The sequence below is a fragment of the Bombyx mori genome, chromosome 8 (genome assembly GCF_030269925.1).
Source record: "Bombyx mori chromosome 8, ASM3026992v2".
In the NCBI taxonomy this organism is placed as follows: domain Eukaryota; kingdom Metazoa; phylum Arthropoda; class Insecta; order Lepidoptera; family Bombycidae; genus Bombyx; species Bombyx mori.
In genome coordinates this window covers 10,271,316-10,285,997 of record NC_085114.1, presented here as the reverse complement: position 1 = coordinate 10,285,997, position 14,682 = coordinate 10,271,316, and the positions used below count along the sequence as shown (strand labels likewise).

The window sequence follows — 14,682 nt, the reverse complement described above, 5'->3', positions numbered from 1 at the left end:
TAACCCATGAATCAGCTCGCTGAGTTTCTCGCCGGATCTTCTCAGCGGGTCGCGATTCCGATCCGGTAGTAGATTCATTCGCGAAGCAGCTGCTCTTGAGCTGTTAGGTCTCCTTCGGAGGCGCTCGGGCAGCTGTTAGCAAATCCCACCCCTTCCTGGCTGAGCCTTTGCTCGCCCACCTGTCCTGGTGAAACTGGAAAGGCCTCAGGGCCACCAGTAATCCTTCAATCATAAAAAAAAAAAAAAAAAGACTGATGTCCCCAGGATTGTGGTACACCCTACCGACCAATAAATAGGAAACAGGAAAAAAGTCAAAGGTCAAATTATTCATAGGTGGTATTTTGCTCATAATTCAGAGAACAAATGAAGTTATATAAGTTAAGAAACAGACCGTGCACATCATTGTCGAGGCACGGATCGTTGGCTCACCGTTAAAACAATTATAATGAATTAATTGAGACTGGTTGCGTTGCAGACAACACATATTATACAATACTAAATATTCATTGAAATGGAAAATTTAATTCTGAAATTTATAGTTTTTTTTAAATACATCTATCTATTACCGGCTCGGAATGGCGTCCCGATGAAAAGATCCGATGAGAAACTCAGGAGGCTAAATGTGCTAGTATATTGCTCCACAATAAACTGAGATTCAATTATGACGTTTAATCTTTAATTGTATGGCAATGTTTAATGCAGTGGATGTACTAGTGCCGGTCCCTTTGAAATATGGGTTCAAAATCACAAACGAATTATAATGATTATAATTCAGATTAAAATCCTTGAATTTTATTATACGTGCTGGTTTAAAATTCACACTAGGAGAAATCATTTTAATTTAAAATTGATTAAGTGAATTAATTTAATATGAATGAATTTAATAAATGATATGAGCCTCTATTCAGAGTGATTTTTTGTAACATGAAAATCGAAGAGTCAACAGTAATGTACCCGGTATCTCTTAGAAAAAAATGGTTCTGTCCAAAGATTTTTAGACACAGTACCGTCGCATAACTCGATATAAGTATACCAGGGCTTTGTTTGGGCAAGATATATCTGCTTCTTTTTTTAAAAAGCCCTTGCCATTTTGTACTTATTTCATTTTGCAATAAGAAATACATTAGTATAATTATTATCATAATAAAGTTGCGTAGCGTCAAATTAATTTACAACATCGCGCAACAATAAAATTTGAGTCAGACTTAAGTATGTTAACATCAATGATGGACAGATTCAATTTATTATCAATAATATAACTGCTTGTCTTGTAGTACAGGAGAACATTAATGTGCTATCAAAGGTCAAAGGTCGATCTATCTATTGTTGTTATTAAAAGCCTTGTGTTTGATTAGTTTTTGTTACAATCTGTTTTGTTACAAATGCCTGGAGGCTGTGAAAGTTACCTCATTGTCAGCACTTAGAGCAATTAGGTACTCACATACGGTGTAAAGTAAGTTTTTGTGTTAAGTACTGTTAGAATTAATGGAAATTTGCTGGTATGACAAATTCGGTCTCTTTTATTTTCAAAATTAAATGTTAGTAGTGAATTGCACGTCTGTGTTATGCGGGTCGAATTTTTTGAATCTATTATATGTTTAAAATGATAGGTTTTTTTAAAATCTCTTTTTAGGTAATAACAAAATATTTCTTGTCTAAAAGATAATAAATGAGAAAAAGTACGATTTCAAAGTAAATAATGAATTAAATTCAATTACGTAAATTACCGATAGTTTGAATATTTGAATTGATGTACAAATACTGATATTACATAAACTAACCATGTATTCAATGGCATCAATTGGAGAAATTATCACGGTGGTCACGCAACCGATTTAAGAGCATAGTAAACTACATTATGAAGTATTTATTTTGTAACAGCAGAAATAAAATTTTAAATAAATGTAGAAACAATTTGTGCGTACGACTGTGTTGCGAGAGAAATATAGGTACATTTAATATACGAGGAACATTACTTGAATTAATTTCAAAGTTCATTTTTAATTCACTCTGCTTAGCTTGAGTTGATTACCATTAATCTTTTTACGCCAAACTGGTTTCTGTCAAAAACATTCACATTTTTATGGATGGTAATGGATTTTTCTTTTTTTTCCATTTCGACCCCCCCCCCCCCCCTACCTATGCTAATAGTTGAGAAGTTATTTCAGTTTCTCTTTGACGTATAGGTGAGCTCAAACCGAGATTGTTGCTATCACTGGTCCTAGCACGAGCAGTGCTTCGCAGAATCTACCACCGGATCGAAAACGCGACCCACTGAGAAGATCCGGCGAGAAACTCAGTGGGCAAACTCGATTTCCATAATTTATTTTGGGCCATGTCTTTTTTTTTATTGTCCTTGTCGGCAGATGAGCTTAGGGCCCGCCTGATGGTGAGTGGTTATCGTCACTTATGGATGTCAGCAATGCAAGGGGCAGAGCCAAGCCGCTGTCTACCGTTAAGCTATACTCTAATGCAGTCATGTGTATATATCATCCTATCAACATTGTGTCGTGACGTGATCTCACGAAATACTCTCTTTAAATCCTGTTTGAAGAATGTCATGTTGTGATACTTGAGCTGAGCCTTTGAAGTACGAAAAGTGAATTTCTAATGTTCTTTTTAACAATTTATAATATATGGATTTATTCATCGCGAGATGTAACCACCAAAACAGAAAGAGCCGAAACCAACAATCGCTTTCATAAATCAATCATAAAATAGATTAACATTTTAAGTGCTGAGTGAACGTATGTCACGAGTGTACACAAGGCTATTGTGCTACCTTTTACTTAGAACTACGAGGAGTCTCAAAATTATGAACTATAAATAGTATCCAAGTGTACAAGTTTGGGAGCGGGATATAATCACTGCAGATTTATGAGTCATCCGGTGTACTAGATTTGATATTATAAGGTACAATCACTTTCAAATTAATCAGCAGTTTTAATGTCACATATATTAACACAAATATTAATAAAGATACACAATATTAAAATTTAATCTATTCTCAATTTGACCACAGACGTCAAGAACAAAAGTTTGAAAAGAATAGTATGCATGCGTGTGTGCGTCAAATACATGGTATGTAGTGTGTGTAATGTTTCCTTTATTGATTTAATGTATCTTTTGTGCATTATTTTAAAAAAATATTAGCGTTGTGCACTTCTTCTTTATATTCTCTATAACTTTGGAAAATTTCATACTCCTCCGTCCGCGCAATTTTCGTAAAAAGGGATACAAAGTTTTTGCTTCACGTATTAATATATATAGATTATAGGGTTAATGGATCATAAGCGTTGATACTTATTGAAATCAAACTCACAAAAGCATTAAAGTGATACTTGTTTGCCATATAGCGTTTAGAATGGGTTACTATGAAATGTGACGGATGACCTCAACAGTATTTTTTAATGCAGCTGAGAGAGCAGCCAACCTCTCACGCCATTGTTCAAATACGATTCATCAAGATTGGTTTGTCCGCATTCATATGGAACAGAATGTAAATCTCATACCTTGGGCGTTGTGAAGTCTATCAAGCTCATGATAGACTATGCTATATTTAGAATACAAATGTTTAGGCATTGACTATGTTACAGAAAACATTTTCTAAATGTGCAGCATATTGAATGAATAATAATATCAACATTTTCTCAGCAATCTGAGGATGGGTATGCCAAGCTCCCGCCGAAATCTAAAAACAATACTCAATTTTATTAGTTCATACATGAAAACAAGTTATCTCACAGCAAAAATGGTGCAAGGAATTATTGCAGTTTCCCGTAGAAATACCATTAAATATTTTGAAATTGAAAAATGAAATTGGTTAGTTTGCCGCATTGCTGAATTGACACAGAACTGTTCCCCTTTAAAAAAGGTTTGTTCTAAAAAAAAGTCCGCGACAGCATATGTCTACATTTTAAGGTTGGCTCACTTTAACCTTTTTTATGCTAACCAAATTTATTCTAAAATAAAGCATTATTTGTGAAGATGTTTTTATAAAGATGATATTAATCCTTATCCAAATGAATACGTTATTCATTACAAGTACTTAATCTCTATATATAAAAATGAATTGCTGTTTGTTAGTCTCGCTAAAACTCGAGAACGGCTGGACCTGGTCTTGAATTATTCGTGGAAGTCCAGGGAAGGTTTAAAAGATGAGAAAATATAAAAAAGCTCGGAACTATTTAAAAGCAAACAATTTTGTTTTCCCTTTGATGTGTCCCCTTGATGTGTCTTTTATTTATCGATTGAGGCACTACGAAGTCTGCCGGGTCAGCTAGTTTAAAATAAATTTGCCCTTTTCATCATTTGATTTCGATTAGTATCTTAGAAGATTTCGCAGTTTTAAAAAACATCACAGCAAAATAATTATCCAGCGCGTAATACGTAATGACGTATCTACAAGGCGCCGACCGGCTGGTGCGCGGCGGCACAGGATAGGAAGAATGTCAAGAAACACCCAAATCACTTCAAGATAGGCTTTGAAAATTGTAGATTTTTCTCAATTTCTCCAAGATCCCATCATCAGATCCTGATTACAGGACCATTCGGGAAGTTTACCCTTTCGAACAAAAAAAAAGAAAAATCATAATCGGCTTAATTCTCAAGAAATAGGTGAACATACACAGATAATAAAATGGAGGTCGAATTGATAACCTCCTATTTTGAAGTCGGTTAAAAAGTGTGATTTTGGTACTTTAAATAGCTCCTTAACATTCTATTATTCAAAAATATTTTCACCTTTTACGTAAATGAAGTCGTGGGTAAAATTTAACGTTATACCAAAGTAACTATTCCACGCGAACGAAGTCGCGGGCTATAGCTAGTATTTAATACAATAGATATGGAGTAGATTTTTAACGGGATTAGCGCGTTCATAACAATGTAGTGGTGTAGCGATAATAAATATCTGCAAGCAAATTAATTTTAGAAAAACCAACTCTATAATGAAATTGCAACATAATCTTGTTCCGATCTTACGAACTATGCGTATTTTTTTACGTTTTCGCGTCCCGATCCATTAACCTTGCTTTTAGGCACCACAAGCATCGGTCACCGTCCTCATCGAGCCCGTCGATTGTGACGAAGGGCTCGACGAGCGAATTAACCCATAGACACAGCCCACTGATTTTCTCGCCGGATCTTCTCAATGGGTCGCGTTTCCGATCTGGTGGTGGTGCGAAGCACTGCTCTTGCTAGAGTCAGTGTTAGCAACACTCCGGTTTGAGCCCCGTGAGCTCATCTACACACGTTAGGGTGAAGCTGAAATAGCCTCTCAAGGCTATCAGCATAGGTAGGAATAAAAAAAACGTTTTCGCGTTCGTACGAGACCGCGGAGAATGTGCACCATTGTGATTCCAGTAGGGAATTGTCATTAGAATCACTTTTGACAATGTTGTATCGCAAGTTTTATAAATTTGAGGAAATAGTAATATTACAATAGGGCGTATTGTAAGTCGTACGGATAGGTGACAGGTGGTAGGTTTGAAGTCGTCGTGGCCTAACGGATAAGACGTTCGGTGCATTCGTGTTGAGCGATGCACCGATGTTCGAATCTCAGGCGGGTACCAATTTTTCTAATGAAATACGTACTCAACAAATGTTCACGATTGACTTCCACGGTGAAGGAATAACATCGTGTAAAACATCGTGTAATAAAAATGAAACCCGCAAAATTATAATTTGCGTAATTACTGGTGGTAGGACGTGAGTCCGCGCGGGTAGGTACCACCGCCCTGCCTATTTCTGCCGTGAAGCAGTAATGCGTTTCGGTTTGAAGGGTGGGACAGCCGTTGTAACTTTACTGAGACCTTAGAACTTAACTCTCAAGGTGGGTGGCGCGTTTACGTTGTGGATGTCTATGGGCTCCAGTAACCACTTAACACCAGGTGGGCTGTGAGCTCGTCCACCCATCTAAGCATTAAAAAAAAAAGGAAAAGGTACTGTGTCGTACTTATATCTGCCGTTTCGGTTTAAGGAGTAGGGTTGTATCCATAACAGTTACAATACAATGAAAACATCAGACCATCTCAAAGTGAGACGTGTTGGTATTCACGTTGTGATATCTATGGGGTTTGTATATTACTAAACACCAGATAGTGGTAGTTCATTCACATATCAATGGTATACAAGTTCTTTAATTTTCCACGTATTATTAAGCTATTGCATAGCTTTTATCACGGGCCTTGAGCGCGGCGACCGAATCATGAAATTCCGTAACGAAAAAAACCTTACACCTCTCACTCCGTCCACCATGTAGCTCGCGTTCAACACATTCACACGTTGCGCATGTGTAGTGTTTGCGAATAGGCGCGTGGCGTGACGTCACACTGCATGCGCATCATGAAAAGTCTGCCCATCTCTCTCTCGCGCGGTCTAGCTTATGAGTGTGAAGGGGGCAGTTAAGGTTTTGCTTTTATTAATGTTTACTATAGCGTGGTCTTGTTTTATTATTGTTTTAATATTAAATTATAATTGCATAAGTTGGTAAAAAATGCTATGCAATTACAAAAAAAAACCCGCAATGAATAAAAATCTTTAATTGGGTATAAATAATTTTATTTACATAACTATTTATTACAAAGCTTACATCTATTAGCCAATTCAATTTAAATTTGTACACTATATACATTGACGATTTAATACTAATGGATGATTGAAACGAGTACAATAGTTTTAATTTACATAAATATTTGTACAATGAGATGCTTATTTGTACTGGTTCATTTCTTGGTTATGTGTTTAGAAGAATACATACAAAAACAAAAGAGAAAGCGTAGGTTTAGTTTCACAGAGAAGCAAGGACGTTAACATAATAAAATAATAAATTACAAAAAAATAATATAAATCTTTACATAGTTCATAATGTTTAAATTTGACTTGTAATATATGAAAAAAGCTATGTCTGTCACTTAGTGACGTGAATCGATTAGATAAATCAAATTATAATTAATTAAATTTTCATGTCAGCATAATACTCGAACGTTTTTGTTTTAGACAAGACTTTTAATGTGCTGGTGATTCGAATAATTCTTCTCAAATAAAAATTTAAGCGTTATAAATTAAGTACATAATATCTATAAAGTAGCAAGGTAAAAGTTGTTTGCCACTTTTTGTACTATAAGCTCAATAATTACTCAATCAGTGACTTCCTGAGTAAGCCTAAAAAAAAGTTTTGTTTTGCAGATTCACTTCAAAACCTGTAAAATAGTTGATGAGACGAAATATTTTTAATATCAGAATCTATAAGTTTTATGCTTGTTTCATCCTTTGCTGCAGCACGCCGTCTGTGTAATATTTTATCCAAAGTTTTCAAAGTGATGTATGAAGTAAGGCAGACGCCTGGTCCTGTTTACTTCTTCGCAAGCTGACATCACCGACTTGGTGAGTGGTCGGGGCCCACACGAAAACACACCGATCTTTGACACCTGATTATTGAAAAGCTTTTTTTATTATTATTGTAAATAATATACAGCACCCGCCAATAAATACTGAACATCGACCTTTGGAAGAGTCAATCGGCTGATTTCGGTTTCGTAGAGCGTTATCTCTGTCCTGTCTATTAGATAATCGATCTATGGCACCTTTACTAATAGAGTTCGTCTCGAACTTGCTTATAGTTTCGCTTCGTTTTAACAAGTAGTATGATATTTGTAGTTTATATTGCTTTACTCACGTAACTATGTTTCTTCTGTACGAACTTGAGGAAGGAGGACATGTCTGGTCGGCCGAAGTGGTTGACCGCCTTCAGTCCCGTGAACATCGACGTCCGAGACAGACGTTGGAAATGATTCTCGCATATGTACTGAAAGATTTCCGAATGTTAGGTGACATTAAAAAAATAAACTCTTCTTTACATTTTTTTTTTATTTTTTTAAATTATACTTTTAAATAATAATCTACAAATAATAGAACTAACTAATAGATAATAATCTACTAGATAATTATCTAAAAGTATAAAAGACCAGAACAGGTATTTCTGATAAAAATAAAAGTATGCTCCGCTGTCAATTGAATAGTAGGGAGTCTGTGTGGCTCCTTTGAGATACTGTTTGTAATATTTTCATTGCAATAGTTTAGAACAAGGTCATGACGCACCCGGAAATGTCTATCTGAGCCGGGAAACAGTAATAAATTCCGGTTTGAAGGGCGGGGCAGCCGTTGTACTGTAAAAACTGAGACTTAGATAGAACTCATGTCGCAAGGTGGATTGTCGTATTTACGTTGTTGTTTTTGAACTATGTATATAGTTGATTTGTAGATTCACTTTTTAAACAAAGGTTACAAAAGGTTTTAAACAAATTTTTTAAACAAAGGTTACAAACTATCTTCTTACAAGTATCATTAAAATCCGTTCTGCTATTTTTGCGTGATGAAGTAACAAATTTGGATTTGTGGTAACATAGGCAGAACATAGTACCACCGCTCCGATTTGAAGTATAATTATACTAATAAAACTTCGATCAAGTGATGTCACTAAGAAGATGTCACTAACATATCTACGAAGGCGGAAAACGTTGTAATCTAATGTAATCTAAACAGCTTACAAAAAATATGTTGTTTTAAGCCCTTGAGGACAAATTTTCTGGAAAAGGTTGAAGCAACGTTCTCACCAGCATGGTCGTCCTCAGATCGAACTTGTGGAAGAATTGCGTTATGAAGATGTGGATTTCCAGTACGTTAGTCACGTCTTTCCGCTCGACGTCGCGGAGAACGTCTATGAACCATTCGAAGTGTTTGTGCGATGGACATATCCATAGAAAATATACCTGGTACACACATTCCGAATAATGTAGTAAGCGTAAGATCTGATAGAATTATTGTGTACATAGCTTTTTAACTGACTGCCGGATGAGCAAGGTACAAGCAATACAGGAATACAGGAACAATACAACAATGTAATATTGTTTAGGATATTTCTTATTATATTTATTAGTGTTTTTATTCAAGTTTTTTTTCCCAAAAAACTAAAATGAAAAGCAATTAAGTAGTTTTCCTGGAAAAATATAATTCATGGTTCTCCTATTCTTTACGAAATTTAATTATCAACTTACAGATATTTTCTGCTGGACATAGACTTCCTCAAGGTAGTCTTATTATATAATTACGGTAACAGCCGCAAGACAGATTTTGAATGCATTTTTATAGATATACTCAAAACGTAATCTTTTTACTAATTAGTATAATAGCCGGCAAACTTCTTGAGCATTTGTTGACGTAGTGGGGGTAAGTTTGCGCATGGTACACTCACGTGCAAAAACATTATTTACTCTGCGTCATAATGCAATTAAATTATTAAAATCAACATATGTATTTATTTATATATTTATTAGAACATCAACAAAAAATATAGGTTAATAATTGTAATAATTTAATCTTGGGGTAAAATAGATATTCCTTCTATTAAGTCAAAACTAGAGCTGTTGCCAGGTCTTCGTTCAGTTGAAGCGAAGCTGGTATTTGTAATTTTTTTTTCGTTATCATAATCTTGACCATTATCATCATCACTGTTTTCATCACCCGAGTCGCCATCATCGTGATAAGTCGACATAGAGCTCATCGGTGTAGGTTACGACTCGGTCGGTTCGATCTTCTTTTCTGTCTATAATTAATTATTTTTTGAAGATATTCGATTCATAGTAATCGAATGTTACTTTTTTCCATTACCAGCTTCCGATTATTTTCTGTTTTTTTTCCATCTGAAGCCTAGCTCTTTCATAATTCGTCGTAAACTTCATTCCGAGCCATTAAAATGTATATCTTCTTTAAAATTTTCGAAGCCTTTCTACGGTACGGAGTTTCGCTGCTTGTTATGTAGTTATTATGATTACATCTTTTTATTACAGATTGAACGAAACTATCCATTCCGGTAACTTTCTTCTTCCCTGATCTTTTCTTACCCGGAGTCCCAAGCACGATGAGCAAGCTAGAGCCTTTAGCTTCGTCAATAATGCACCTAACAGTACTCACTGATGTTTTTGTTGCTTCCGAAGTCTGTTTTACTTTTTCCATAATATCATTCTTCCCCTGTTTTATAATGAAGCAATATACGTCGTACACAATTTTTCTACCCTTTCTTTTGAATACTGCACCAGTTTGTCGCGGCATAGTGTATTTTTTATAAAAAATCAACAAACACTCAACAAATAGCAATGGCAAAAAGTCAACAAGCAATTATAACAAAATATAACTTAACGATTAATAACGATAGACTTTTCACTGTACGCAAGCGTACTTTTGGGAGCAAGCGGAACGAAGGCGCGGTGCGGGACGCAAGGTTCGACTGATCTACCAATAACGCGCTCTATACGATTTCCCCTGCCGTCGCGCCTCACCCTCACCACCAAAGTGATCTAAAATTCGGTTCTGCGCAGTCAAGGTCATTTGCTCACGATGTTTGCCGGTTATTATACACTACAGTCCATCAAGTGCAATGAAAAAAAAAATACATTTTCTTATTTACAATAAGCGAAAGTTTCATTTTTTAGTCAGAATTCTTATTATTCTTTTGCAGTTTAAATGCTACTATGCTATTATTATTAACTAATGTTATTTTTTTTGTTCCATCGACTTTCAGCTAACAATGTGACTGAAGGAGTTTTCGATTCAAAAACATGTATGTACCTTTTTACAAGCAACCCCAGAATATCTGTTCGTGGATGTTCCGAATACGAGGTCGTTAAGTATGGAGGCGTAGGGAGTGACGCCGATGCCTCCGCCCACCATCACGGCCACCTCGAACTTGTACCAGTCCTGGTTCCCGCCACCGAACGGACCTTGTATTCTGAAATTGTACGGAAATTTAAAAGCTACACCTTTTATTTTATTGCTTAGATGTGTGGACGAGCTCGTAGCCTGGTCTTAAGTGTTTACTGAAGCTAATAGACATCTACAACGTAAATGCCGCCACTCACCTTGGGATATGAGTTCTAAGATCTCAGTATAGTTATATAGTTACAACGGCTGCCCCATCCTTCAAACCGAAACGCATTGCTGCTACGGCAGAAATAGGCCGGGTGATGGTACTTGCCCGTGCGGACTCACAAGAGGTCCTACCACAAGTAAAATATAGTAATATATAGATATTCTCAAAAAAAAAAACTAAGAAATGCCTTTTATGTGTTGTCTTACCTGATTTTAGGATGATCGTCTGTATTATAATTGCAAGGGTCGAAGTAGTTTCTTAGTTTCCAAGTCCACGGTCCTTGTGCTTTGATGTGACACGAGAGGAAGTTCTCGTGCGGTGCTGATGTGAGTGTAAACGAATGGAACTCCTCCTTCTTAAACGCTGTACACGACAAACGAACCCATTGACCTGTAGAGAATAATTAAAAAAATTACCGTCAAAGAATAATTAATGCAGTCATTCGTATTCGTGATTAAATAGAGTGTTGTTGAAGGTCATTAATCTTCCGTTTAATTTTATAATGCAATAAATGAATATCCTTATATTTACTAAGCGATTGACATTTTAAGAATAGTGCAACCGAATATACGAATAGTGGCGTGTATTGTTTAAATCGGCTTTTAAAGTTCAAAGAATTTTATTTAAGCTCAAGTTCTTATTTATCTTTTATCTATATAATAATAATATATAAAAATGAATTGCTGTTCGTTGGTCTCGCTAAAACTCAAGAGCGGCTGGACCGATTTGGCTAATTTTGATCTTGAATTATTTGTGAAAGTCCAGAGAAGGTTTAAAAGGTAGATAAATATGAAAAAGATCGGAATTAAATAAAAATAACAATTCTATTTTTCCTTTTTTTGTCCCCCGTCAGACGGATTCCTTTTGTTTGTTTTAAGTTTATTTTATACAATAGTTTAGGTCTTTTATTTTTCGATTGAGGCACTACGAAGTCTGCCGGGTCAACTAATATTAAATATAAAAAAAACGTGATGTAATATATATTGTGTTAATATGTCTGTCTCTTTCTTGCTTTGTTCCGAAAACGGAGCGTTGGCTGTTTATCTTGTCCGGTGCTCGTGAATATGACGTCATTATTCGTTATAGCCTTTCAGAGAAAAGCTATAGCGAAAGTATCTTCTTTATTTCTTTTATTTGTGAACAGATTGTGTCCGTTGCTCACGGTCACTTATATTTGTAGTTCGTTTTTTTTATGAGCTGATAACATAATTTAATACGAAAATTCCATAAATTATATCAGTTTTATCAGTCAGAATTTTTTTATTTGGTGGTGAAAATGAAAACTAGACCATTCGAAATATCGCACGTGCTAAGAGTTAAATCAATGTTATAAATACGAGATATTGCCAACAGCATTTTGTTATTAATAATCGGAGTGAAGCCATTTTTTTGTCGTCGAGCTTATGGCCCCGCTGGTTCTAAGTGATTACTGTAGCCCATAGAAATAATAAAGTGAATGCCGCCAACCATCTTGAAATGGCTAAAGTATCGATTGCTTATTATAAGTGCTGTCCTATCCTTCAACAGGGAATGCATTACTGTTTTAAGGCAAAAATAGGCAAAATGTCTACTCCAAGGGGCTTACAATACGTCCCAGAACCAGTAAAAGAATCGGTTGTCTGTAAAGTCGGTTTACTGACGATAGTTGAACCTGACAACGTCATAAGAAAATACTGATGGAATGGTTTCTTTTTTCATAAGAAAATTTAAATTTTATTTGTTTGATAGATATTTTGTATGGACAATTGACACCACACTCACTTTTCACTGAACTTCATACTTGACGAAAACATGTAAATGTATTATTGTATAGCAGCTGTCCACGCGGATGCATCGCTCACTCAAGTAGGAGAGATACAGATGTCGAACGCTGCCGAACGCGGAGGCCGATTGTGCCTCTTTGTCGCTCGTTGCGAGCTCTCGCTTGCACTTCAAGCTTTAAATGGAACGCCTCAGAGCGAGGTAACGCCGCATGAGTCATGTTTTTTCGTGCGTGCAGCCGGCTCCATCGAATTATAAGACGTTGTCACGTCAAAAAATCACACTCATTATTTTGGTAACTTATCAAGCTATTCCTGATGAGTAAACGTTAAAAAGCAAGTTTAATAAGGCATATCTTGTTACCTGATAGATATTTTAGGTTAGGGGGTCGGTAGAACTTAATCTTTATAACGTCTGATGGTAACATCTCCGTTTCTAAAACGTCTAAAGCAAGGTACTCCGTTCTCAAGGACACCACCTGCGAACAGAATTAAATCACAATATATTTAGAATTATCAGTAAAAAGTAATGTATGATATAATTGAAACAAAAAAAACAACCATGTCACAGACAAGTCAAAATTTTTTAGACAAAAATAACTAAGGAAAACGTTAGGTACACTTCTCGGAGTACTTGTCTTGCGTAAATAACAGATGCTGGCGAAATCTACGCTACGGATATTGATATATACGTAGACTCAAATGCCGTTTTACATTAGGTGCGCGGTGAGATTCCGCATCTATGTTAGTAAAAAACCTTACTTAGTAAGTCATAAAAAATAATAATAATAATATAATAGCCGGCAAACTTCTTGAGCATTTGTTGACGTAGTGGGGGTAAGTTTGCACATGGTACACTCACGTGCAAAAACCTTATTTACTCTGCGTCATAATGCAATTAAAATATTAAAATCAATATATGTATTTATTTATATATTTATTAGAACATCAACAAAAAATATAGGTCAACAAAAATATCAACAAAAATAATTATAATAATTTAATCTTGGGGTAAAATAGATATTCCTTCTATTAAGTCAAAACTAGAGCTGTTGCCAGGTCTTCGTTCAGTTGAAGCGAAGCTGGTATTTGTAATTTTTTTTCGTTATCATAATCTTGACCATTATCATCATCACTGTTTTCATCACCCGAGTCGCCATCATCGTGATAAGTCGACATAGGGCTCATCGGTGTAGTTTACGACTCGGTCGGTTCGATCTTCTTTTTTGTCTATAATTAATTATTTTTTGAAGATATTCGATTCGTAGTAATCGAATGTTACTTTTTTCAATTACCAGCTTCCGATTATTTTCTGTTTTTTTTTCCATCTGAAGCCTAGCTCTTTCATAATTCGTCGTAAGCTTCATTCCGAGCCATTAAAATGTATATCTTCTTTAAAATTTTCGAAGCCTTTCTACGGTACGGAGTTTCGCTGCTTGTTATGTAGTTATTATGATTACATCTTTTTATTACAGATTGAACGAAACTATCCATTCCGGTAACTTTCTTCTTCCCTGATCTTTTCTTACCCGGAGTCCCAAGCACGATGAGCAAGCCAGAGCCTTTAGCTTCGTTAATAATGCACCTAACAGTACTCACTGATGTTTTTGTTGCTTCCGAAGTCTGTTTTACTTTTTCCATAATATCATTCTTCCCCTGTTTTATAATGAAGCAATATACGTCGTACACAATTTTTCTACCCTTTCTTTTGAATACTACACCAGTTTGTCGCGGCATAGTGTATTTTTTATAAAAAATCAACAAACACTCAACAAATAGCAGTGACAACAAAGTCAACAAGCAATTATAACAAAATATAACTTAACGATTAGTAACGATAGACTTTTCACTGTACGCAAGCGTACTTTTGGGAGCAAGCGGAACGAAGGCGCGGTGCGGGACGCAAGGTTCGACTGATCTACCAATAACGCGCTCGAAACGATTTCCCCTGCCGTCGCGCCTCACCCTCACCACCAAAGTGATCTAAAATTCGGT

The 14,682-nt window shown here is 35.8% G+C and overlaps 1 protein-coding gene across 3 annotated transcripts in view; it reads right to left on the bottom strand.

Annotated features, from left to right (window-relative positions):
- Positions 1 to 6,527: 6,527 nt before the first annotated feature.
- The window catches only part of LOC101742234 (dual oxidase-like), a 64,809-nt gene continuing 56,654 nt past the window's right edge, over positions 6,528 to 14,682 (bottom strand). For 2 of the 3 annotated variants that reach the window (XM_021351863.3, XM_062669536.1), the window contains exons 20-25: positions 13,052 to 13,166; positions 11,134 to 11,317; positions 10,627 to 10,786; positions 8,616 to 8,771; positions 7,679 to 7,807; positions 6,540 to 7,430 (exon numbers count right to left, since the gene is read on the bottom strand). In XM_021351863.3, coding sequence (XP_021207538.1) covers positions 7,302 to 7,430; positions 7,679 to 7,807; positions 8,616 to 8,771; positions 10,627 to 10,786; positions 11,134 to 11,317; positions 13,052 to 13,166 — 873 coding nt within the window. In that variant the 3' untranslated portion in view covers positions 6,540 to 7,301. 3 annotated transcript variants of the gene reach the window in all.